The sequence below is a fragment of the Odocoileus virginianus genome, chromosome 21 (assembly GCF_023699985.2).
Source record: "Odocoileus virginianus isolate 20LAN1187 ecotype Illinois chromosome 21, Ovbor_1.2, whole genome shotgun sequence".
Lineage (NCBI taxonomy): Eukaryota > Metazoa > Chordata > Mammalia > Artiodactyla > Cervidae > Odocoileus > Odocoileus virginianus.
Genome location: NC_069694.1, coordinates 55506626 through 55529157, shown reverse-complemented (window position 1 = coordinate 55529157; position 22532 = coordinate 55506626). Strand labels below are relative to the sequence as shown.

Sequence of the window (22532 nt, the reverse complement as noted above, 5' to 3'; positions counted from 1 at the left end):
GTGGTCTGCCAGAGACAGAGAATAAGGATGAGAGCTGGATTTTATTTTAGGTCACTGTGGTTTGCAGCCAGGAGGTCTGTGAGCTTCAAGAGAGCACTTTTAGTGAGATGATCCAGTAAACCAGCATATACAGTCCATCCATTGCCAAGCTTGGCTGGGCAAAGCACACTGGAGTGACTGGGTGGAGTGGTGGGTGGAGGCAGCCAGTGATGGAGCCAGTACAGGTGTCAGGGCCCGAGATGAGAAGCTTCCCAGTGGCTAGGAGGGCGATGGGGTAAAACATGTGAAAGAAGCGTTTTGAAAGAATAAATCGATGGAGCTTGATGGAAAGAAAAGGAAGTGTCACATCTAATTTCATGTTTCCGAGCCTTTGGGTTGATGTGTAGTGATGTTATTGATACAGCTGTTGGAAGGCAATGTACTTTAAAGGAGTGACATATTAATTTTGTGGAGGTGGATCAGATGGTAAAGAATCTGCCTGCAATGCGGGAGACTGGGTTTGATCCCTGGGTTGGGAAGATTTCCTGGAGGAGGGCATGGCAACCCACTCCAGTATTCTTGCCTGGAGAATCCCATGGACAGAGGAGCCTGGTGGGCTACAGTCTCTGCGGTTGCAAAGAGTCAGACGTGACTGAAGTGTCTAACACACAAAGTTATGAAGATGAAGAAGATGCAGAAAACAAGTTAGAGGGATGCATTACATAGAAATGTGTAGATTGGAGATAATGGAAGTGGGGAACTGGTTATGCTGAACTTGGGAGAGAAGGTAAAAATGGTAGGGCATATTTGGCTTGGTCACAGGTTTTGGTTTAATCAGTGGGAATGATGGTTTTAATTCTGTGTAAATCAGCATAAGTATGTTAGGAATTAGATTATGTGGAAATCGAGAGATTTGCAATAAAAATTGCTCGCGTAGACAGCGGTAGAGTTATTTTCTTTTTCTGACTTGTTGTCCTTTGGGCCGTGCTGGGTCTTTGTTGCTGCATCCGGCTTTCTCTGGTTGTGGTGAGCGGGCTTCTCGTTGTGGAGCCTGGGCTCAGCAATGGCGGTGCATGGCCTTAGTTGCTCCGAGGCATGTGGGATCTTCCTCGACCAGGGATTGAACTGGTCTCATCTGCACTGCAAGGCAGATTCTTAACCACTCCACAACCAGGGAAGTCCAGTAGAGTTCTTATATTTCTTTGTTGGTCTGATTCTGGATGTGGCAAAACTATGAAATAATCAGGTTGGTAGTTTTCAAGTCCTGCAATTTTTTTTCTTTTTTCTTTTTTTTAACAAATGACTTTTATTAGAGAAATGTTACATCTAACCCTATAATGGATATAGGATGAGTTACTAAGATAATTGGGAGATATTATCACCTAATTTTATAATTGTAGCAATTAAAGTATAATTTAGAACATTTTTCATTTATCCTAAAGTTAAGATTTAATTAGCCTTAATTCTTTATTCTCTAGTGTCACAAAAGACGTTTGCCTGTGGTTCTAAATATTTTCTAAATATTTTGTACAATCCAACTGACGAATCCCTTGCTAAGAGCTGTTTGAACACCAGCCAGTAAAGGGACCAAAAGCTACAAAATGTATTTAGCAGCTGCTTTATGTTACAGTGATTATGTCAAGCAAATAGAAAAAAGACCCAGTATTCAACTTTTTTTTTTTATCATAAGTATGTAAGGGACAGGTAAGTATTTAATAATATAGTATAAATTTTCAAGTATACAATTATATTTTTGTATGTAATTTTATATCCTTAAAGAGCTTATAAAGGAAGAGTTGAACATGATGATATCAAGTTTATGAAGTTTAACCTCAGTTTCAAAAACAAACACTAATTATAGTTTTGTACTGTTGAGGGCACAGTCTGCCAGGGTTCCAGACACATCTCTTCCCCTGAGGCAGAGGGTTGTAAGCAAGGCCCCCACAAGACTGTACTCACCTTTGGGCAATTGTGGTCATAAGGCCTTCTGAGCCCTGCAAAAGTGAACCTTCTCTTCTAGCTATCATAATCCTGTCTACTTCAGTAGTGGGACTCAGGTCACAGCCTGGAAAATAAACAGCCTTTACTTTTTTTATAGTGTCAGAGACTGTTCCAGAAGGTGATTTGCTTCCACAGATGTCATATCATAAAATATCAAAGGAGAGGTCTGATGACCTAGAGTTCCTGGGGGCTTTAATTTGATTATGAAATGCATGTACTTTATATGTGTGTGATTTGCTTTGCTTTCATGTAGAAGAATAAGCCTCCCAACCCACCAGCCTTCATCTTCATGATTGATGTGTCGTACAGTAACATCAAGAATGGACTTGTGAAGCTCATATGTGAAGAACTGAAAACCGTGCTGGAGAGACTTCCGAAGTAAGGGAACTTCCATTCTTTCTGTAGCTTACACAATATTGCTGAATTAATTTGTTGGCCAGAAAACAAGTGCTGAATGGCCCATTGAGATTTTTTGCTAATGGGGACATTAGATAAATGTTTAAACAGCGCCAAATAATCCTTAGAGAGTCAGAGTGCTCTTTTATACAAAGAAAAAGAGACAAAACTGATAAGAAATAATGCCACAGTAAGCAACATTCAAAACACATTCCAGGGACTTCCCTGGTGGCTCAGTGACTAAGACTCTGTGTTCCCAATGCAGGGGGCGCAGGTTCAGCCCCTGGTCTGGGAACTACATGTCGCAACTAAGAGTTTGCATGCCGCAACTGAAAATCAAGACCTTATGTGTCCCAACCTAGAGTGAAGATCCTCCATGATGTCGCTAAGACCTGGTGCAGCCAAAACAAACAAACAAATAATTAAGCAAAAGCTGATCTTAAAAAAGTGCATTCTAAGTTGTAAGGAAAATCCCAGCAGTGTGGTGGGAAAAGCCTTGGCAGTCAGTTTTCCCTTTTCAAAAATACTGGTTTTCCAGTGTAAACAGGTAGTTGCTGGTACGGTAGGATTTCTAAGGGACACAGGAAAACTGACCGCCTTCTCGTGGCAGCCATCATGGCTCTTTGGCCAAATTTCCTTCTGTTCTTCTGATTCCCCGTCTGGCCCCTCAGCAGCCTTCCTGCCTCTGTGACCTGTGACTTAAGGGCATAGCGTACATCACTTGTCTTGTCATTGCAGGGGGAGTGCATAAAAGGAAAGATGGAAAGTGTGTTAGCACACACGACTATGTTTTATCGTCTGCAAACTAGCTTGTTTAGGATTGGAACTAGCATCTAGGAAGGAGACTTGGAGCAGGGAGAAAGCCTTTTTTATGGGAGGAAGGCGCGCTTAAGGACAAAAGGCGGCTGTGGAAGACAGTCTGAAACCTAGTGTGTGCACCAGCCTTAATCTCTTCGCCCCTCCCCACACCCTGCACACCAGCAGCCTCTGTCCCGGAAGGGGTGCTCTGCCACAGCCCCCGGGGCTCCATGAGCGCTCGGGCGCCCCCTCCTCTCTCTGCTCCACGTGTGGCTGGGGCTGTGGTGCCTGTGAGTGAGACCCAGCTGAGGGAGCGCTGCTGCCGGACCTCCCAGGAGTCGTTCTGTTTTGTCCGTGAAGCTGAAGTCATCGTATTCTCAAGGAGATGGTTTGGAAAAGCAGTGGGGATGTTTAAGAAAACACTGAGGTGATTTCAAACTGAAGCTTGCAGTGAAGAATGAGCTGGGAGCAAGATGAAGATGGGGCAAAAAAAAAGGCCTTGCTGCCTGCCAGCGGTTCTGACTACAGTTTCTGTTACCTCGTTCTCAGGGACACTTGACAATGATGGGCTTTCTGCCGAAAATGACATCTTTGATCACAGACCTCTCACAGGGCTGCTTTAATATACTACATCTCAATTTCACACTTGAGGAGTTACAAAGTGTTCTAGTTTCATTCTTTTACAAGTGGTTGACCAGTTTTCCCAGCACCACTTGTTAAAGAGATTGTCTTTTTTCCATTGTATATCCTTGCCTCCTTTGTCGAAGATAAGGTGTCCGTAGGTACGTGGATTTATCTCTGGGTTTTCCATTTTGTTCCATTGATCTATATTTCTGTCTTTGTGCCAGTACCATACTGTCTTGATGACTGTGGCTTTGTAGTAGAGCCTGAAGTCAGGCAGGTTGATTCCTCCAGTTCCATTTTTCTTTCTCAAGATTGCTTTCGCTATTCGAGGTTTTTTGTATTTCCATACAAATTGTGAAATTATTTGTTCTAGTTCTGTGAAGAATACTGTTGGTAGCTTGATAGGAATTGCATTGAATCTATAGATTGCTTTGGGTAGTATAGCCATTTTGACAATATTAATTCTTCCAATCCATGAACACGGTATATTTCTCCATCTGTTTGTGTCCTCTTTGATTTCTTTCATCAGTGTTTTATAGTTTTCTATACATAGGTCTTTGTTTCTTTAGGTAGATATACTCCTAAGTATTTTATTCTTTTTGTTGCAATGGTGAATGGTATTGTTTCCTTAATTTCTCTTTCTGTTTTCTCATTGTTAGTGTATAGGAATGCAAGGGATTTCTGTGTGTTAATTTTATATCCTGCAACCTTACTATATTCATTGATTAGCTCTAGTAATTTTCTGGTAGAGTCTTTAGGGTTTTCTGTGTAGAGGATCATGTCATCTGCAAACAGTGAGTTTCACTTCTTTTCCTATCTGGATTCCTTTTACTTCTTTTTCTGCTCTGATTGCTGTGGCCAGCACTTCCAAAACTATGTTGAATAGTCGTGGTGAGAGTGGGCACCCTTGTCTTGTTCCTGATTTCAGGGGAAATGCTTTCAATTTTTCACCATTGAGGGTAATGCTTGCTGTGGGTTTGTCATATATGGCTTTTATTATGTTGAGGTATGCTCCTTCTCTGCCTGCTTTAAGTGTGAAGCTACTGATTTCTGGAAAACAGTCTCTCCCCTTCTCTCAGACTGCTTCAGATTCCTTTCTCACATGACTAGTCCCTTCACCAACCCCATGTGCCTTTTCAGCACACTGCTGATATGAAGCTTGTAACCTATTGATGTAAGTTATAAAATCACACTATTAGGTGTCATCATAACTTTTATATACTATTGGAGCAGACATGTGACTTTGGCAAAAGATAGGAGAAAAATACAAATAAAAAGATACTGCTGGATATTCCCTGCCACTTCTCAAATATTTCTCATAAAAGTTCTTATTCAAGCCAGAATACCTTCTCTTTATCTTTTAAAATAAGCTTCCGTGGTGGCTCAGCTGGTAAAGAATCCACCTTCAATGTGGAAGACCTGGGTTCAATATCTGGGTCGGGAAGATCCCCTGGAGAAGGGAATGGCTATCCACTCTAGTATTCTAGTCTGGAGAATTCCGTGGACTGTATAACCCATTGGGTCGCAAAGAGTCGGACACGACTGAGTGACCGTTCCAGTGCAGGAGATGCAAGAAATGTGGTTTCGATTCCTGGGTCAGGAAGATCCCCTGGAGAAGGAAATGGTACCCCACTCCAGTGTTCTTGCCTGAGCATCTCATGGACAGAGGAACCTGGAGGGCTACAGTCTGTGGGGTTGCACAGAGTCAGACATGACTGAGCACATCTTTTAGATTAAAACAAATCTATTTTTTCTTTTCTTCCATGAAATCTATTTTGGGCTGTATGTAAGTGTGCATGTGTATAACTATATTTTTGATGGTATGATTGCCATCAGTTTGGTTTAGTTCTTTGAATTAAAGCAGGTAATATGCCAAAGAGCATTTCTAAAGCACAGTATAAGTCTTGGTTAATGTCTAAGTCGGGTCTTCCCTGGTGGCTCAGTGGTAAAGAATCTGCCTGCAATGCAGGAAACATGATTCAGTCCCCGGGTCAGGAAGATCCCCTGGAGGAGGGAGTGGTAACCTAGTCCAGTGTTCTTGTCTGGGAATCCTATGGACAGAGGAGCCTGGCAGCTGCAGTCCAAGGGGTCACGAGTCGGACACGACTGAACGACTGATCCACCATGACCACGAGTGTCTAAGGTTTGTCCATCTACCAGCTAGTCTTTTGAGAAGTGAAAGCCCGTTCCTTACTCTTGAACTTTGAATTTGCATCTTTGGTGTGGCCAGGGTGGCAGACCTCTCTGTCTGACTTTTCCAGAACAGGACAGAAAAGATTGAAGTGTTTTGCTTGTTATTCAGACCAGACTCTTGGCTTTCTTTCTGAGTTGTTTGTGTCTAATGCTGGTGGAGCTAATCTGTTCAGAATGCTTGATTTTGGAATATTCTAGTTCTTCAGGTTACTTGATATCTCTGGTGTTGCTCTGTCAGATTCATTCCATTATAATAGCGGCGAGTATTGAGGGAAAGGGTCATTGAAAAAGGGAACAAACCACGTTGTTCTTTATGATATCCTGTCTATAACTTTACAGAATTGGTATAGAATTAACATGAAGGAGAGACAGATTCCATTTTCTTCTGGATATGGTTTATCAAGGCAGCTATCCTATTGAAAAACAAAATTTTAGCCTAGTTCTTTCTTAAATTTAAAAACAACTGTTCCAATGAAAACACTGTTTCTAATATTTTGTAATAATGTGAGATGTCCTGATTAGATATTTATAAAAAATGTTAATTAGAATTTAAGTGAACCCTATGAGTCCCAGGATACTCTTTTCCCATCACTAAAAACGTCCAAGGCCAATGGGGAATAGCAATTCAGATTCTTCTCTATAATTTTTGTGTCTTTTGCCTTGGCTGACTCCGAGTTAAGTATTAAAAGAGAATAAATGCCCTTCATGATTTGCTGGACATTTTTCTCTTATGTTATACAAGGTTTACTGGGAAATAGGAGCTTAACCAGTGGTGTGCTGGAAAACTGCTCTGAAATAAGCAAAGCCTTTATTTGCATTGTTTGCTCATTCTTGTGGTGTAAACACTTCCAGGAGGCTGATTTTAAGCTACCAATGCCACATCACTCACCTGGAGTTGGGAAAAGATACAATCAGTTTATCAGTCTGGGCTCTAACCTGCCATCCCAAACATGTGTTTCACCATCATGATTATTGTCCTCAACAAGACCTCTAATTCCCCACATTGTGCTAGGCCCTCTGAGAGCGGAGAGCAGAAGCCTTGAGCCCTGACCTTTATTTTTTTATAGGCGAGGATTCAGGAAATTTTAGCTGAAAGACACTCTCTACCAAGAGCCAACTGAGAAGGAGTTGTAGGAAGTTGGGAAAAGGAAATAACTTCTGGTTGGTGGCATCAGGGGAAGTTTCACAGAAGGAGGACTTGTGCTTGGCCTCGAGGAGTAAAGTCTAACGAAAAGGGAAAGAAAAGGGAAAACATGGATGCAGTAGAATATCGTCACTGACTGCCTGAAGTCATGCAGTTTAGGATGTGGAGGGGTGTGCATGTGTGTGAGAGTCTATGTGTGTGTGTAGTTACAAAAGAGAAGGATTCCTGTTTACAAAAATTTTGCGAGTCCAAAATACAAACATTTACCAAGTGCTTTTGGAAGAGATTATAAGGATCTATTTAAATTGCCCACTCATTTATCAAGGCCACAGTGAAGAGCCAATGCCATCAGCAAAGTAAACAGAAAAATAAAAGAGAATTTAAAGTCAAGAGTCAGCCTGTACTCTGCTGGAACATCAAGGAAACTGGGATGTCTGTGATGGAACCAGTGGTTGGAACTTCACATCATTTCATTTTCCTTCCTCTTGCACTCAGGTAGCTCTCTAGGCCACATGCAAGGTTCAGAAAGCAAGCACACTAGGTTCTTTTTCAAAAAAGTTCTCCCTGAGCAGAGTGTTTGCTGACGTCTGAGGGTCAGAGACGCTGGCACCTGTGGCTTTAACACAGTCCTTGAGCACTGTTATGTCGACTGCTAATTATCCGGAAGAGCATCACTGGTGTCTGGGTGTGCTATTTTAGAAAAGGGTGTGGAAGCAGGTGGGGGAGGGAGGAAGAGGGAAAACACGGGAGTCCAGACCGGTCAGCTATAAATTTACTCAATACAGACTTGAGTAAGAAGATTCGTACCTGTATACTCCTTTCAGGAAGAGTAGAGCCTTGTCCTGGAATTTTGCAAAAAATTTTAAACGCCCTGTTACAATTCTGTAATCCTTATTGCTTTTACTGTCTACTTGTGAGTAGCACAGATGGTTACCTAACAATTTCATTGTCAATCCGTATATGTGGTTGTTTTACATATCTGTCCTGTATGTTTGTTATATGGTATGGTGGTGTAGTCGCCAAGTTGTGTCCGACTCTTGTAACCCTGTGGACTGTAGCTGCCAGTCTTCTCTGTCCATGGGATTCTCCAGGCAAGAACAGTGGAGCGGGTTGCCATTTCCTTCTCCATTATATGGTATATAACTTTCAAAATCTAGCCCATCTCCTGTTGAGTCTTGAGAATGTGTTAAGACGAGTCACGAGAGGAGCAGGTCCTTTCTTGATAAAATAGCTGTCCCGTTTGTGATCTGAACGTGTGTTTCTCTTCAGATACGCCACCTGTTACTCTGACCTTCTGGTGACTTCTGAGAGCTTTGTTTATAAAGAATGTAGTAAGCCTAGCTTGTTTATGGTGGTGGGGGCGGGGGTGGAATATTTTGTAATTGCTGTGGCTTGAGAATAAATATGTTAGAAAAATACGAACAAATTCATAATATCTATTTGTTTTTTAACCTAGATTTTTGAGAATTTTTTTTATCAACTTGCTTAGTTTTGAAATATCCCCCACCCCACCACTGTGAATCAGTATTATCTACATCTGGTAAATGATAACAAAACTTTAAAACATATCTTCCATATGTCTTATGGAATTCCTTACTGAATTTTTTTAACTTAAATTCCTTACTGGATTTCTCATAGAGACTTCTTTCATAAATTTATGAAAGAGCCTCAAACCTTCTCCCCCCACCCCTCTCACAGGGAAGATCAAGAAGAAACTTCTGCAGTTCGAGTTGGTTTCATCACATATAACAAAGTTCTGCATTTCTTCAATGTGAAGAGTAACCTGGCCCAGCCTCAGATGATGGTGGTGACCGACGTCAGCGAGGTCTTTGTTCCTCTGTTGGATGGTTTCCTTGTCAACTATCAAGAATCTCAGTCTGTGATTCACAAGCAAGTACCAAGTGCTTTATAATTTAGACCCAGGTCACTTGTCTGTCTGTTCATGTCTTGATTCAATCGCATATGTCTTGTTTTGTCATCAACAAGGGGGTTTTAACACATGGATTATAAAACTCTATGTTAGGTCTGTCTCTCCCCAGCGTAGACCAGTGTCTAAAACGAGGCATGATTCGGTTCTCACACTCACCCTGTCCATCCCTTCTCTTTGCTGGAGAGGCATCACAGGAGTTACTTCCTATGCGTGGATCAGCATTTCCACTGATGATGTAGCCACTGTTGTATAATTCATAGCCTAAGAGATCAGAAATGTGGTAAATAGAAAAGTACCATTTATAAAGAGCATGATTTTTGTAAATGTTCCAACCAAATCATGAATTTTGGTGCCAAACCACGCCAGGGTATCGTTCCCTGAGGAGGGGCCTGTGAGATTCATGCACAGGCGTCCAGTGTGAAATAAACACCACCTGTATTTAGCCTCGAGGTGCTTCTGAGTTACTTCTTGAGGTGTGTTATAAATATGCTGAGTATTTAAAGCCTTTTGCTCATTCATTTCTTACAGTTTATTGGATCAGATTCCAGAGATGTTTGCAGACTCTAATGAGAATGAGACCGTCTTTGCCCCTGTCATCCAGGCTGGCATGGAAGCCCTAAAGGTGAGCAGAAGCCTCTTGTGGTTGGTAGTAAGTGAACTTTAGAAATGACACACACATGGAAAGTTTCATCCATGAAAAAAATACAGCCTTCATTAAAGCATGCAGCTTGCTGGAGGCTGTTCCCCACTTCCCCGCAAATCCCAGGAGGAAACGGCCAGACCGCAGCTCGCTCCCAGCGTTTACATTCCAGCGCTGTTAGCATCTGAGCAACTGATTCTGTCAGGGTTTCCAGTTTAGCTCCTCCCTTTGGCTTTCATATGAACTTTATGTGATCTATTTTTAAATTATTGCAGCAACATCTGAACTACCAGATATGAAGAGGAAAACCCCCATTTCTCTCCTTCCTTGGGGTTTTCAAACATGCAGGGGCAAAGTCGTGACTAATCAGTGGCAGAAGCAGATGCTGCTGGGCCTCCCGAACGCGTCGTGGGTGTGGGGTTGGCATGCCTCTGCTTGGGAAGCTGGGCCAAAGTGACTCTGGTCATTGTCGTCGTAATAAAGACAGTGATTTGAGGAAGGCGGAATGGTTGGAAAGTGCTTCACTCTTAATCATTATTACCTTAGCACAGGAGTCACCTTTGGTCTAGACAGCTAGTTCCTGAAATTGGTTTTTTAATCTTATTATTAAAGCTACATTTAAACTAATTTTTAAGATAAAATGGCTAGCAATAATAGCAAACAGCAACAACAACCCTACGGAATTAAGTTTATGAACTACTTCCACATAAATTTTTTGACCAAACGTTTTAGTCTGGTTCCAGTATAGATGCTTGCCTGGCTTTTTTGATCTTCAGAGTATTTACTGATGAGATCAAACACTTGCAGATATCCCTCAAAAAGCCTCAATACATGTTAATTTAACATAAAATTAAAGATAAAGTTTATATCTGAAAGTGATTTGGAAATGTTAATTTTCATCCCGTGGAAGCCAGCAGTGATCATTGTTGGGACTACAGAAAGACTTTAGGAATTCCTATTTTATTCCACACTGCTAAAGACAAATATCTGTTTCAGTGTGAAAGTTCTGCAGTTGTTGTTATTCTGTCCTCCGATAAGGTGTCTAGAAATTCATATGTAAATTTCCTGATATGTGATAAGTTATACATGATGCTACAGGTCTTTCTACCTTAATGAGTTCATCCTGGGAGTAACAGTATATTCACGTGCACGTGCCTGAGAGGAAAGATGAGTGGAGAATCACAAGCCAGTAAATCACTAGTTAAGACCACAGAGTGGCTCTTCTTTAAGTGAAGTGAAAGTCGCTCAGTCGTGTCTGACTCTTTGCGACTCCATGGACTATGCAGTCCATGCAATTCTCCAGGCCAGAATACTGGAGTGGGTAGCCTTTCCCTTCTCCAGGGGATCTTCCCAACCCAGGGATTGAACCCAGGTCTCCCCCATTGCAGGCGGATTCTTAACCAGGTGAGCCACAAGTTCTCTTCTTTCAGTTCAGTTCAGTTCAGTTCAGTCGCTCAGTCGTGTCTGACTCTTTGTGACCCCATGAATAGCAGCACGCCAGGCCTCCCTGTCCATCACCAACTCCCGGAGTTTACTCAAACTCATGTCCATCGAGTCGGTGATGCCATCCAGCCATCTCATTCTCTGTCGTCCCCTTCTCCTGCCCCCAATCCCTCCCAGCATCAGGGTATTTTCCAGTGAGTCAACTCTTCTCATGAGGTGGCCAAAGTACTGCAGTTTCAGTTTTAGCATCAGTCCTTCCAGTGAACACCCAGGACTTATCTCCTTTAGGATGGACTGGTTGGATCTCCTTGCAGTCCAAGGGATTCTCAAGAATCTTCTCCAACACCACAGTTCAAAAGCATCAATTTTTCGGTACTCAGCTTTCTTCACAGACCAACTCACATCCAAACATGACCACTGGAAAAACCATAGCCTTGACCAGACGGACCTTTGTAGGCAAAGTAATGTCTCTGCTTTTTAATATGCTATGTAGGTTGGTCATAACTTTCCTTCCAAGGAGTAAGTGTCTTTTAATTTCATGGCTGCAGTCACCATCTGCAGTGATTTTGGAGCCCAAAAAAATGAAGCCTGACACTGTCCACTGTTTCCCCATCTATTTCCCATGAGGTGATGGGACCAGATCTTAGCATGATCTTGGTTCTGTAGTTGCTAGTAAATAATTTTTTTAAAAAGACAGGCGTGCACACACACAGGAAGTTTCATCCATAAAAGAAAATACAGGCGTCATTAAAATATGCATACAGAATCCCAGCTCAACCCTATATATCATCTCTAAAAGGGAGCAGTAGTGTCTTGTCACAGTGGGTTCTGCATTGGCAGTCCACACGAGGTCTAGAGGCTGCTAAGCTTCCGAGAAAGAAAAAATGTAGGGAGCAGTTTGTGTGTGTGCTTTCCACGTGTCCAGAGTGTGGTGTTAGGGTGCAGGACAGAAATCACTAGTGAACAGGGTGTTCCTGGAGGCCACTCAGCACCATGCCGACTGCACTGTGTTCTCAGCTGCCCGTCCGTTACCAGAGGCCACTTCATTTCAGCCCATCTCTCTGTTATTTTTATATTATGCTTGCAGTTTTAATGTTAGAGTAGTATATGCCTTTCCATTGACGTTTAAAGAGAAGAAACAAACCTCTAAATATAACTAATCAGAAATCAAAGTTAATAAGTACACTATTCTTACAAAGTAGAATGAACTCATTTTGGAGAAGGTAAAGAACTGTCCTTCTGTGAAGATGAGGAGCTGGACAGGCTGTCGGTGGCGGTTCCTGCCCGGTGCCTGCTGCCAGGTTCCCCCAGCCCCAGCCCTGCACAGGCCCGTGGCTGCAGGACCAGGAGGCGGCCACGCCCCACCTAATGTCAGTGCAGTCACTTGTTTAAAGGGCAAGTGCTTTAAAACTACAACTTTTGGCCCCACTTCCAGAGATCCTGATTCATCAGCTCCACAGTTTACTGATTATCTGTATTTAGGAACCACCAGCATCAAGAATTGCTACTCATTCTACAGTCTCTCAGAATATCCTCACATTAAGTTAATTCTGCAGAGAATTGCATACCTGACCCTTCCAGCTTCACATTACACTTGGACTAAGAATGCTTTTCATTTAACTATGATTTAATGTCTTATTCTCTGCGTTTATTTTTAATTTATGTCTTTAGCTGTGCCAGGTCTTTGCTGCCCTAGTTGCAGTGAGCAGGGGCTACTCTCATTGCGGGGTGCAGGCTTCTCACTGTAGTGTCTTCTCTTGTTGCACCAAGTTTCGGCAGCTGTGGCACATGGGCTCTGAAGCACGGGCTCAGGGGCTTAGTTGCCCTGCGGCACAGGAAGATATTCCCTGACTGGGAATCGAACCCATGTCTCCTGTATTAACAGGCAGGTTCTTTACCACTGAGACACCAGGGAAGCTCTTCTATGCTTTAAACTGATGGTTAAATTAAGAAAGAACACAATGAGGAAAGTTTCTTTCTTGTGTAGAACATTAAGTGGAGACATTATTGAATGATTCAATCTCTAACATGTAGAAAAGATTCGCCAGCTGGTTTCCTAGAGTCAGTTGTGATAAGCGTTCTAATTCATAGTTTGTTTTAGCCTTGACTACAATAAAACTACTATTACTACTTAGGGTGGATGTTCCGGTTTCCCTGACCTTTCTACTGATTTCTAGTTGTTTACATTTGCCTTAGTAATTCTATTATTATGTGCCTTTAATTGTCTGTTTCATCAAAGGTTTTTTTACAAATAGATTATTGCTATAAATAACAAATTAATGAAAAATATTTCTTCTGCATCTCCCAGGAAGATTCCAGGTGATTATAATTTGTTGTATAAGAGCAGAAACTACTATAGTACAGTTGGAGCTTGTCTGTGGGTTATACTATCTGCCTCAAGCAACTTTATCAGGTTTGGATGAAGAAAAAATAGCATAAATGTGTGTTTCTGTGAAAGTGTGTAAATGTCTAATGTGTGTATGATAGTTCAGCTGCCTCTGACAGTCATACTATCTCATCATCTTTCAGCTTCTGTGTGACTAAAAATCAGTCAGACTTAAATTTGTATATACATATACAAGGGTACTAAAATTCTTGCCTGAAGTCATTATCAGGCTGAAGGCTAACAGTTCTGAGAATCTGCAGGCTAGTATCTAAGTATTAAAGAGACCACATCATTCGTTCACTTGTTCTTTCAATCAGCAAAGATTGACCAAATGCCTGTGTTTTATGAGACAGTGTTAGGACTACTGTCCCTGTTTCTAAGTTGCTCACAGTGTGTGGAAGAGATGTAACTCTGTAATACAAGACATGATGTTTATTGCTGATGTTCCCACAAAGCTGTGGGGAGGAGGGCAAAGAGTACCTCTGGAGTGTCCAGGTCTGCGGCAGGTCAGTGAGCAGCTCAGCGTCTTCTGCCCCAGAGGCCGAGCCCAGGGTCTCATCCCCTCCGCGCAGGAGCAGAAGCTGAGAGGACAGCAAGCGCACCGTTTGTTCTTTGTGTCCGAGCGGAGACGCCGTAGGACCAGGCTCCCCCACTTGAATTATAGCTTTACCTTCTATCAGATAGATGCCAAGTCAAAGCTGTATATAATTAGCTGTAATAAACTTTTTGAAGCAAAGACGGAAGACAAAAATGGACATAAAACATGCACAGATTTGTCACAAAGATAAAAAGGGACTGTTTGGAACGTTCTTACACATACTTTCCAGCTAAAGTCTTCAGTTCTCTATTTTCTGTTGTACACGCTTCCGTGTCGACAGCACCTTGTACTCGTAGTGTCTTTTTTTAATATATATAGTCTTTCAAAATCTGCATCTATTTTAAAATCGGACACTCATAATCCAACTGTATGTGAATTGCTGGCACTGTTTTTCAAGTTGGCCTCAGAGCAGTTTTCTGAGTTAGCTTTCACTTTCCCATAAAATGAGATAAACAGAGTTTGCCAAAAAGTTGGAGGGAAACGGCCTTGAGCAGTTATGCTTCAAGTACATCATTAGATGCGAGGAGTTCATCTCTTAGTCGTCTTCATAAATGCTTCTGTTTGGTTTCAAGATGCTGTGTCACCACGTTCCCTCCACGGGAATTCACGGCGCACCTGTAGGGTGAGGGGCCAGACCTGAGGCAGGGGCAGGGCGGGCGGTGTGGCTGGAGAAACCCGTGGTAGGCAAGTCACAGGCCTGCCTTCCTCGTGGACCAGAGATCCTGGAAGACAGCAGAATCATAAAGGGTCATGAATTCTAGAAAAGTCTCACCTATAGAGCAGAGCGGGGCAGAGGTAGAGGCAAGCAGCTCTGCCAAGGGCGACGATAACACCTCTCTCAGAAGAAAGGACGCTGGAGCTGAACTTTGAACAATGGGTTCTCCAGGTCAGCCTTCCTCAGCCTGTTTCCATCATAACGAGAATGGCATGTCACTCGTCTAATCCTGTGTGATACCCTCATGTGGGCACAATCAGATTCTGGTAGAAACATAACATTTTGTAGGGACATAAAGCGTATAAAGCCATAGGAGCTCTTTCTTTTATTGCTACTTATAAAAGATTTTTTTAAGGATGTGATTAATGAAATTATATCTGAAATTAATAGCCATTATATATATAAATAGATTAGATATGGCTTCTTAAATTTTTTCCCCAATATTATACTTTATCTTTTTTCCTTCAGAGTTTTACTCAATGGGTAGTATTAACTAGGCAGTCATGTATGTGTAGTTATGATTAACACCATGTCCTGGATCATTGAATTCTCTCAGTGTTTTTGTATAACAGTTACGATGTTTCCTATGTTATATAATTAGGTAATTGAGGCATGAAAGTGAAAGCTGCTCAGTCATGTCCAGCTCTTTGCAACCCCATGGTCTATACAGTCCATGGAATTCTCCAGGCCAGAATACTGGAGTGGGTAGCCTTTCCCTTCTCCAGGGGATCTTCCCAACCCAGGGATCGAACCCAGGTATCCTGCATTGGAGGCAGATTCTTTGATAGCTGAGCCACAAGGGAAGCCCTGTTGAGGCATAGAGAAGTTAAATATTTTGCCCAGTGTCATTTAGCTAATAAAATGGCTGGAATTCTAAACCCTTGCAGACAGGAAGCATACCCATGCTGTTAACTCCTGTGGTATAAAATTATAATCCTTCCATGAGTAGCAAAGATCTAGACGGATAGAAGAATTTTTGACAATAAATTCCTTAGGGAAATTGGGCAGGTGAGGCAAGAAAAGTCAGGGAGAAGATAGACCTTTAAGAAAAGTTTTATACCTTTTCTGCTACTTAAATTAAGACAAAAAAACACTTTTGTAAAAGTGATAAAAATGAAAAAACTTTAGTCGTAGAATTTCAAAGCCTTTAATGTGTTGGTATCAGTATCACTGGAAATTCTGCTAGGCTTTGGTTATTGGAGCTAACGTGTGTCTCTTGGCCAGAGTGTTGACCGCCTGCTTCTCCTGTGCGATGTCTGCACATGGAGGCCACTGTCCATGAGAAGAAGGAAGCCTTCCCTCCTCGGTATTAATGTTGTGTCTGTCAGTAATTTTCAACAGAAGTCTCGGGCAACCGTAAAGCTGCTGCTCATACTGAGTCACACAGCGAAGATGGGACGGGCACGGGTTGCCCCCCGCAGGGTGTCAGCTGGGACCCGCCCCCTGGGACCTGTCCACAAAGCGCATCAGAGTCACGTGGTCAGACACATAGGACCGGGCTCTCCTTGAGTTCTCTTCATTTGCTTTTTGAGGAAGTTAGTCACAAACCCACATACCTTATTATTAGAAATAAGTTACAACCCATTTTGCAGCTGTCCCAGCCCAACCAGCGTGTGCCACTGAACCCCATCTTTGCACACACCGCTCCAGGTCACAGAGAGGGAGAGATGTGCTCCAGCCAGAGGGAACAGAATGTGCAAAGATAAAGAGGTGTGTAAAGCATATGGTGTACTCCAGGAAAGCAGGGAGGGCTAGAACTTCCAGTGGAGGGGATGGTCAGGGCAAGATTAGACTGGAAAACAGACTCAGACTCAGCTCCAAAGGGCCTGGGAACTGTTTTTACATGCTCTGTGACCTGGGCCAGGCTGGATGGGCCTCGGTTCTCTGGACTTTAACATGCAGCCCACACTACCTCCTTCCCCAGGTTGTCCTCATGAAATAAGAAATGTGTGCAAAGGTCTGGGGCAGAGCCGCACACAGCGAATATTGGTGGCAACACATCCCAGTGTTTCCTGGCCTTCCCGCCCAGATAAAGGGATGGGGACTTTACCCTGTAATGGAAAGCCTTCAGGTGTCACAGGGAGAAAAGCCACCTCTGTGATCAGAACGGTTTTCATTTCGAGGCAGCGATGTGCCCAGGTGACTTGGAGAAAGGCAGGACCGCAGAGGGGCAGGATCCTGAGTTACTTACTTGCAGTCAGTTTTGCTCACAGGTTACTTCTCAGCTCCCTAAATAAGATTTTAAATCTTGATGCTGAGTCGACGTTCACGGCGCCCACCTGGGCTCTGTGTTGCTTCCCAAGAACTACAGGTCGACAGGGTCACCGTGACCCCACGTTCTTCCCTTTTGTCCTCTTGCCTGAAAGCTGCTCGTGTCTCACGCCGCTGCAGCACCGCTGCATTCTTGTGCATTCCTCCTCAGGGCACCAGCTCAGATTTCATCTGTTTACTGACGGTTTCAAAGAAGAGCTTCTATTCCGTCAGGATCCTGGGAATCTTATTATTTACTTCTACTTTTGGGATTCACCTGGTTCTGAAAGACTTCTGTTGGCTAAAGGAGAAAGTATTTTTACTGGGACACATCATTTTAATAGGTGTTTAAAACATGGTACAGAGACCTACACTTAAATATTGGCTCTTCAGGGATTCCTGGTGGTCCACGGGTTGGTACTGCATGCAGTCACTGTTTGGGGCCTGGGTTCTGTCCCCGGCTGCGGAAGTCAGATTCTGCAAGCCCTGCAGTGCAGCCGATATATGCATATTTATAGTCTCTTCCGTTTACAGGTTGTTTGACTTCAAGCAGATCTCTCAGCCTCCCTGAGCCTGTTTCCCAGTCTATATAAGGCACAAGGTTATTGTGAGGATTAATGAGATGTATACAGTGCTCGGCTCATAGAAAGGACTTATATTTTATTTTTCAGAGTCCCTTACAATAAAACTTTCCTACCTAAGTCTTTTTTTTTTTTTTTTTTAAAGGCAGCAGACTGTCCTGGGAAGCTGTTCATCTTCCATTCCTCTTTGCCAACTGCAGAAGCACCAGGGAAACTCAAAAACAGAGATGACAAAAAACTGATTAATACGGACAAAGAAAAGGTATATGTAAACAGCTGCCCTTTGAAATGTCCATATGTCAGTTCTTACAAGGGAATAAAGAGACAGGGCATGTGTGATTTGTGTAGGACAGGGGGCAAAGTTAAATGTATAAATCCGGGGTACTGTACATTGTAAGGAAGATTGTGAATTGTAAATACTTCAGGAAACTGTATATTCCCAGGGAAAGGGATATCTGATCTACATTAAGATAAAATCTCAAGCTTGTTCATGTATAACTCATGTAAGACACTGCTTGGTAAGACTGTTAAGGGGAGGGGAGAAATGGGGGAAAATGCAGAAAGGTCAGGTAGAGGGTGAGTGTGATGGACAGCCCCCTGGAACGGCAGTCCTGTCATGCCCGGGGCTCCGAATACGCTTTGCTCAAACCCTCTGAGCTGTTGCCCTGGGACCCAGTCAGGGCGCAGGATGAACCGTGAGTCGGGCATCCAGCCGGGGCCCCGCGACCCCGGACGGGCGTCTGTCTCGGCCTGTGCAGGGAGGGCAGCGGCGTCAGCGTCCCTGGAGTCGGGGTCAGATGACCCACGCACGTGCGTGCACTTGACGTGGCGCACGCCTGGCACACGGGGCGAGGACGCACAGCCGCCCCCTGGGCACACGCGGCCCGCTTCCTCAGCCCGGAGGACGCAGTGGACGCTATCAACAGAAACGTTCTGCGGGCTTCATTTCCCCTCTGTGCGCCCTTTCCTTCAGATCCTTTTCCAGCCTCAGGCCAACGTCTACGAGTCTCTGGCCAAAGACTGCGTGGCTCACGGCTGCTGCGTGACTCTCTTCCTCTGCCCCAGCCAGTACGTGGACGTGGCTTCCCTGGGGCTCGTGCCCCTGCTCACGGGGGGCACGCTCTACAAATACAACGGCTTCCAGGTAAATGCCCGCCGTCTGTTCCCCCGGGTTCCTCCTGCCCCTGGACCTCAAAGCTGCGCCCGCTCGTGGGCAACCGACAGACGTGAACTCTCGAGCTGACGGCAGAGGACGGACCGGTGGCTGAGAATTGCTTTCCTGGGAAGGAGCGGGAGGGACGAAATGGAGGAATACCACTGGCATAGACACACGAGCGTGCGTGAAACACACGGCCGGTGGGGCCTGCTGTGTGGCCCGGCGCGCTCAACCCGGGCCCTGTGATGGCCGGAGGGGGAGACGCGGGGTGGGGTGGGGGCTCAGGACCGAGGAGATACAAGTATGCTGACGGCTGATTCACGTTGTTGTGCGGTATCGTAAAGCAATTATCCTCCAAAGAGAAATTTTTTAAAAAATTACAGAAAAAAAAAATTGCTCTCCTGCTTCCTAAGGTATGGCAACAGATGGAGCTCATTCAGCCTCAGGTTTGATTATCACTATGTAAGCTTCCCTGTTGGAGGGATATAATGTTTTCTATAAAATGTTTATATGTTATATAAAAGCTTATATTCAGTATATTTGAGTTTGCTTTTTAAAGTGACCATGTGTTGGTTTTAAATTGCTATGGTTTGAAGGGGTCAGTTCATTGTACCCCTCTCTTCCAAGCCTGAACTGAGAGTCAAGAGATGGTCAGAATGTCAGCACTGGAAGGGACCCAGGTCTGTGGGACTTGCTGCGCTTTTCCCCTCTGAGAGACAGACACCACCAGACACAGGGTGGGCGCAGATGGAAGCGTCTCCTGGACCCCTGGCCCTTGCAAGGTCCAATATTGAGGGCCAGGCTGTGCGTGCCTCCTGCAGGCTGCCCCCCCCCTCCCCCCACCCCAGAGGCTGCAGAAGAGGCTGAGCTCTGCCCACCCGGCTCCTTGTCCCAAACTCAGACGTCACCTGCCCTCACCAGAGAATGGTGAGGAGGCGCCTCTGGTGTGTGTACCGCCACATGGAAACATGGAGTGGGAACGAGTGTTCCCCCAAGAAATGTGACAAATGTTCATCATCTTTATTTTGATGAATGCAATTATTTTTAATTGCATAGCTACGTACTTATTGTAAACTAGCTAAGGGATTTGATAAGATCAAAGATCACAAATGAAATAACATTGAAAGGGCTTTCTGAACCCTAAGATTTCTGGATAAACTAGGTTTTAATCAAGATTTTTTTTTTTAATAGAATTGTTTTCAGTATTTTACCGCCACCTGGTGGACATGATTGTCCTTTATTTTTTAGATGCACTTGGACAGCCAGCAGTTTTTGAATGACCTTAGAAATGATATTGAGAAGAAAATAGGATTTGATGCTATCATGCGGGTTCGTACCAGCACAGGTACTTTTCATTTATACTGGTTTTCTGGTCTCTGATGTATAAGTGCTTCCTCTTGAAACTAACAACAGGCCAACAAAGAAAATGACAGTAAAATAAGGAGAAACAAAATTTTCACTTTCCCTCCTCCTCCTCAGGTTTCAGAGCCACTGATTTCTTTGGCGGCATTTATATGAACAACACCACCGACGCAGAGATGGCAGCCATCGACTGTGACAAAGCCGTGACCGTGGAGTTCAAGCACGATGACAAGCTCAGTGAGGACACCGGGGCCTTGATTCAGGTGACTCAGAGCGGACGCCTGGCTTTTGCTTAGTTTGTTACTGACAGTGATCATTGGGGAGACTCCCAGGACCATCAGCTGTGCCAGTCTCTCTAGAAGGAAGTCCAAAGGTGGAAGGCACTAGATTGGAGGGCTCTGTGGCTTATTCTGCACACTCTGATTCCTGTGCTGTTTCTCGGAAGTAATGATGTCTATGGAGTGTTTGCATGAGAGCCCGCAGACTTGAGGTCAGATGACAGGCATCGGCCCTCAGCCCCCAGGTTTGCAGCACCCCTGCCACGCGCCGGACACCGTGCTGAGACAGGTCATCTTGGCAGAAGCAAGTGTCCACAGGACATGGCTTTGTAGCAAGTAAGATTAACTAGAAGTCACGGAGACTGTGACATTAAACAGGAGAAAGTCTAATGGTCAGTTTTCAGACAACAGTATCACCCTCAAAGAAGGGAGAGGTTGACATCAAACTGAGGAAGAACTCTGGTAATTAATATGTATTTTAAAATCACAGAAATGGGGAAATGGTTACTTGTTCACATTATCAAAATGTATATATTTATCATTAGTATAAAACCTGTCACCAGAGCTAGCTGTTTCCTTCTGGGTGAAGTGAGCCTGGAGTAGGACTATGATAATGTGAAGGTATTATTTCTGGACCTGAATCCCTGGCAATAAAATCAAAGCTAGGAAGTGTAGCCTAGCTGTGGAAGCGCAAACAGGTATTTGCATGTGAACAGCCCCATTAAAACCTAAGTTTAAATCGCTGGCCATCATTCCTCCCTTGTGTTGTTTAGTCTTTAGCAGTAATAGGAAAGGCCTGTTGGAGGCTTTAGAGGCCTTGGAGCTGTGCACGCTCTTCTGTGCACGTAAGTAAGAGCAGGCTAGCTTGGGTGGACGTGCTAACCAGTAAACACGCGCCCGCAATGTTGCCTCTGCAGTGCGCCGTGCTCTACACAACCGTCAGCGGTCAGAGACGACTTCGGATTCACAACCTGGCCTTGAACTGCAGCTCCCAGCTGGCGGATCTCTATAAGAGCTGCGAGACAGATGCCCTCGTGAACTTTTTCGCCAAGTCAGGTAACTCTTTGCCAATCCTGGGGTGCAGAGTACCTTGCCTAGTGGGTCAGGCAGCCTTGTGGGTTAAACCGAGTTAGTAGCTAACAGGTATTGGGATTGTGTAAGCCTTCTGGTGGGTAAATCCAGAATTTATAAAAGCAGAAGGTGAAGAATGAGTCAGCATTTCTAGCTCTAGACAAATAAGCAGAACACTGAGTCCTTCCCAGGGCAACAGTTGAAATTGAGGAAGGTGATCCTGAGACTCAGGATGGTGTGCTGTGCCCTCTGGCACATGGAGATAATGGAAGAATAGGGTCCCTCACATGAGACTGAACTGGATTACTCTTACCGAGATAATTAGGAAATGGTAGGGGCCCGGGGTGTTTTCTGGCTCCTTCTCCCCTCCTTGCCCCAAACCCCAGCTGAAATTCTGCACTGAGCTTTAGAAGAGCAGTCCAGTCCGTAGGAGTTCAGAACATCCGAGATGGTGAGCTGGTCTTGCTTTTCTCTGAGTAGAGTCCTATTTCTAATATTCTGAGGAAGAATCTGGACTGATTTCCTGCCTCTTGTTATAGGTAGGCTGTTGTTTTCCATTGGCTAAACCATACTTAGTCAAGAGGAGAGCCTTATCCAATGACTTTAACATTTTAAAATGCTGTTATTCCTAGCTGAGCGGTCTGAAGATAATAGCAATTTGTTCTTTTATTATGTGGAGGGATCCATTTCTGAGCTAAACTTTTTGCGCCCTTTTCATTGTTTTGTGCAAACAGCTTTTAAAGCAGTTCTACACCAACCCTTGAAGGTCATTCGGGAAATTCTGGTTAACCAGACTGCCCACATGTTGGCCTGTTACCGGAAGAACTGTGCTAGTCCGTCTGCAGCCAGCCAGGTAAGTCACCTGCTGTCTTCTGGGACTCGCTCATGCTGCGCTCTGCTGCTGAAGGCCTCTGTCGTCTGGGTGCTGAGATGCTGCCCAGTGAACTGTAACCAAGAAGACTGAGGATGCCACTGGGAGGACCGTGG

The 22532-nt window shown here is 44.1% G+C and overlaps 1 protein-coding gene across 3 annotated transcripts in view; it reads left to right on the top strand.

The window, feature by feature from the left end:
* SEC24D (SEC24 homolog D, COPII coat complex component) overlaps window positions 1-22532 on the top strand; it is a 113317-nt gene that overhangs the window by 76258 nt on the left and 14527 nt on the right. For all 3 annotated transcript variants that reach the window (XM_020879794.2, XM_070452381.1, XM_070452382.1), the window contains 9 exons: window positions 2234-2358; window positions 8834-9025; window positions 9594-9687; window positions 17824-17940; window positions 18652-18822; window positions 20083-20179; window positions 20314-20459; window positions 21392-21530; window positions 22280-22398. In XM_020879794.2, coding sequence (XP_020735453.2) covers window positions 2234-2358; window positions 8834-9025; window positions 9594-9687; window positions 17824-17940; window positions 18652-18822; window positions 20083-20179; window positions 20314-20459; window positions 21392-21530; window positions 22280-22398 — 1200 coding nt within the window. The remainder of the gene's footprint in view (window positions 1-2233; window positions 2359-8833; window positions 9026-9593; window positions 9688-17823; window positions 17941-18651; window positions 18823-20082; window positions 20180-20313; window positions 20460-21391; window positions 21531-22279; window positions 22399-22532) is intronic.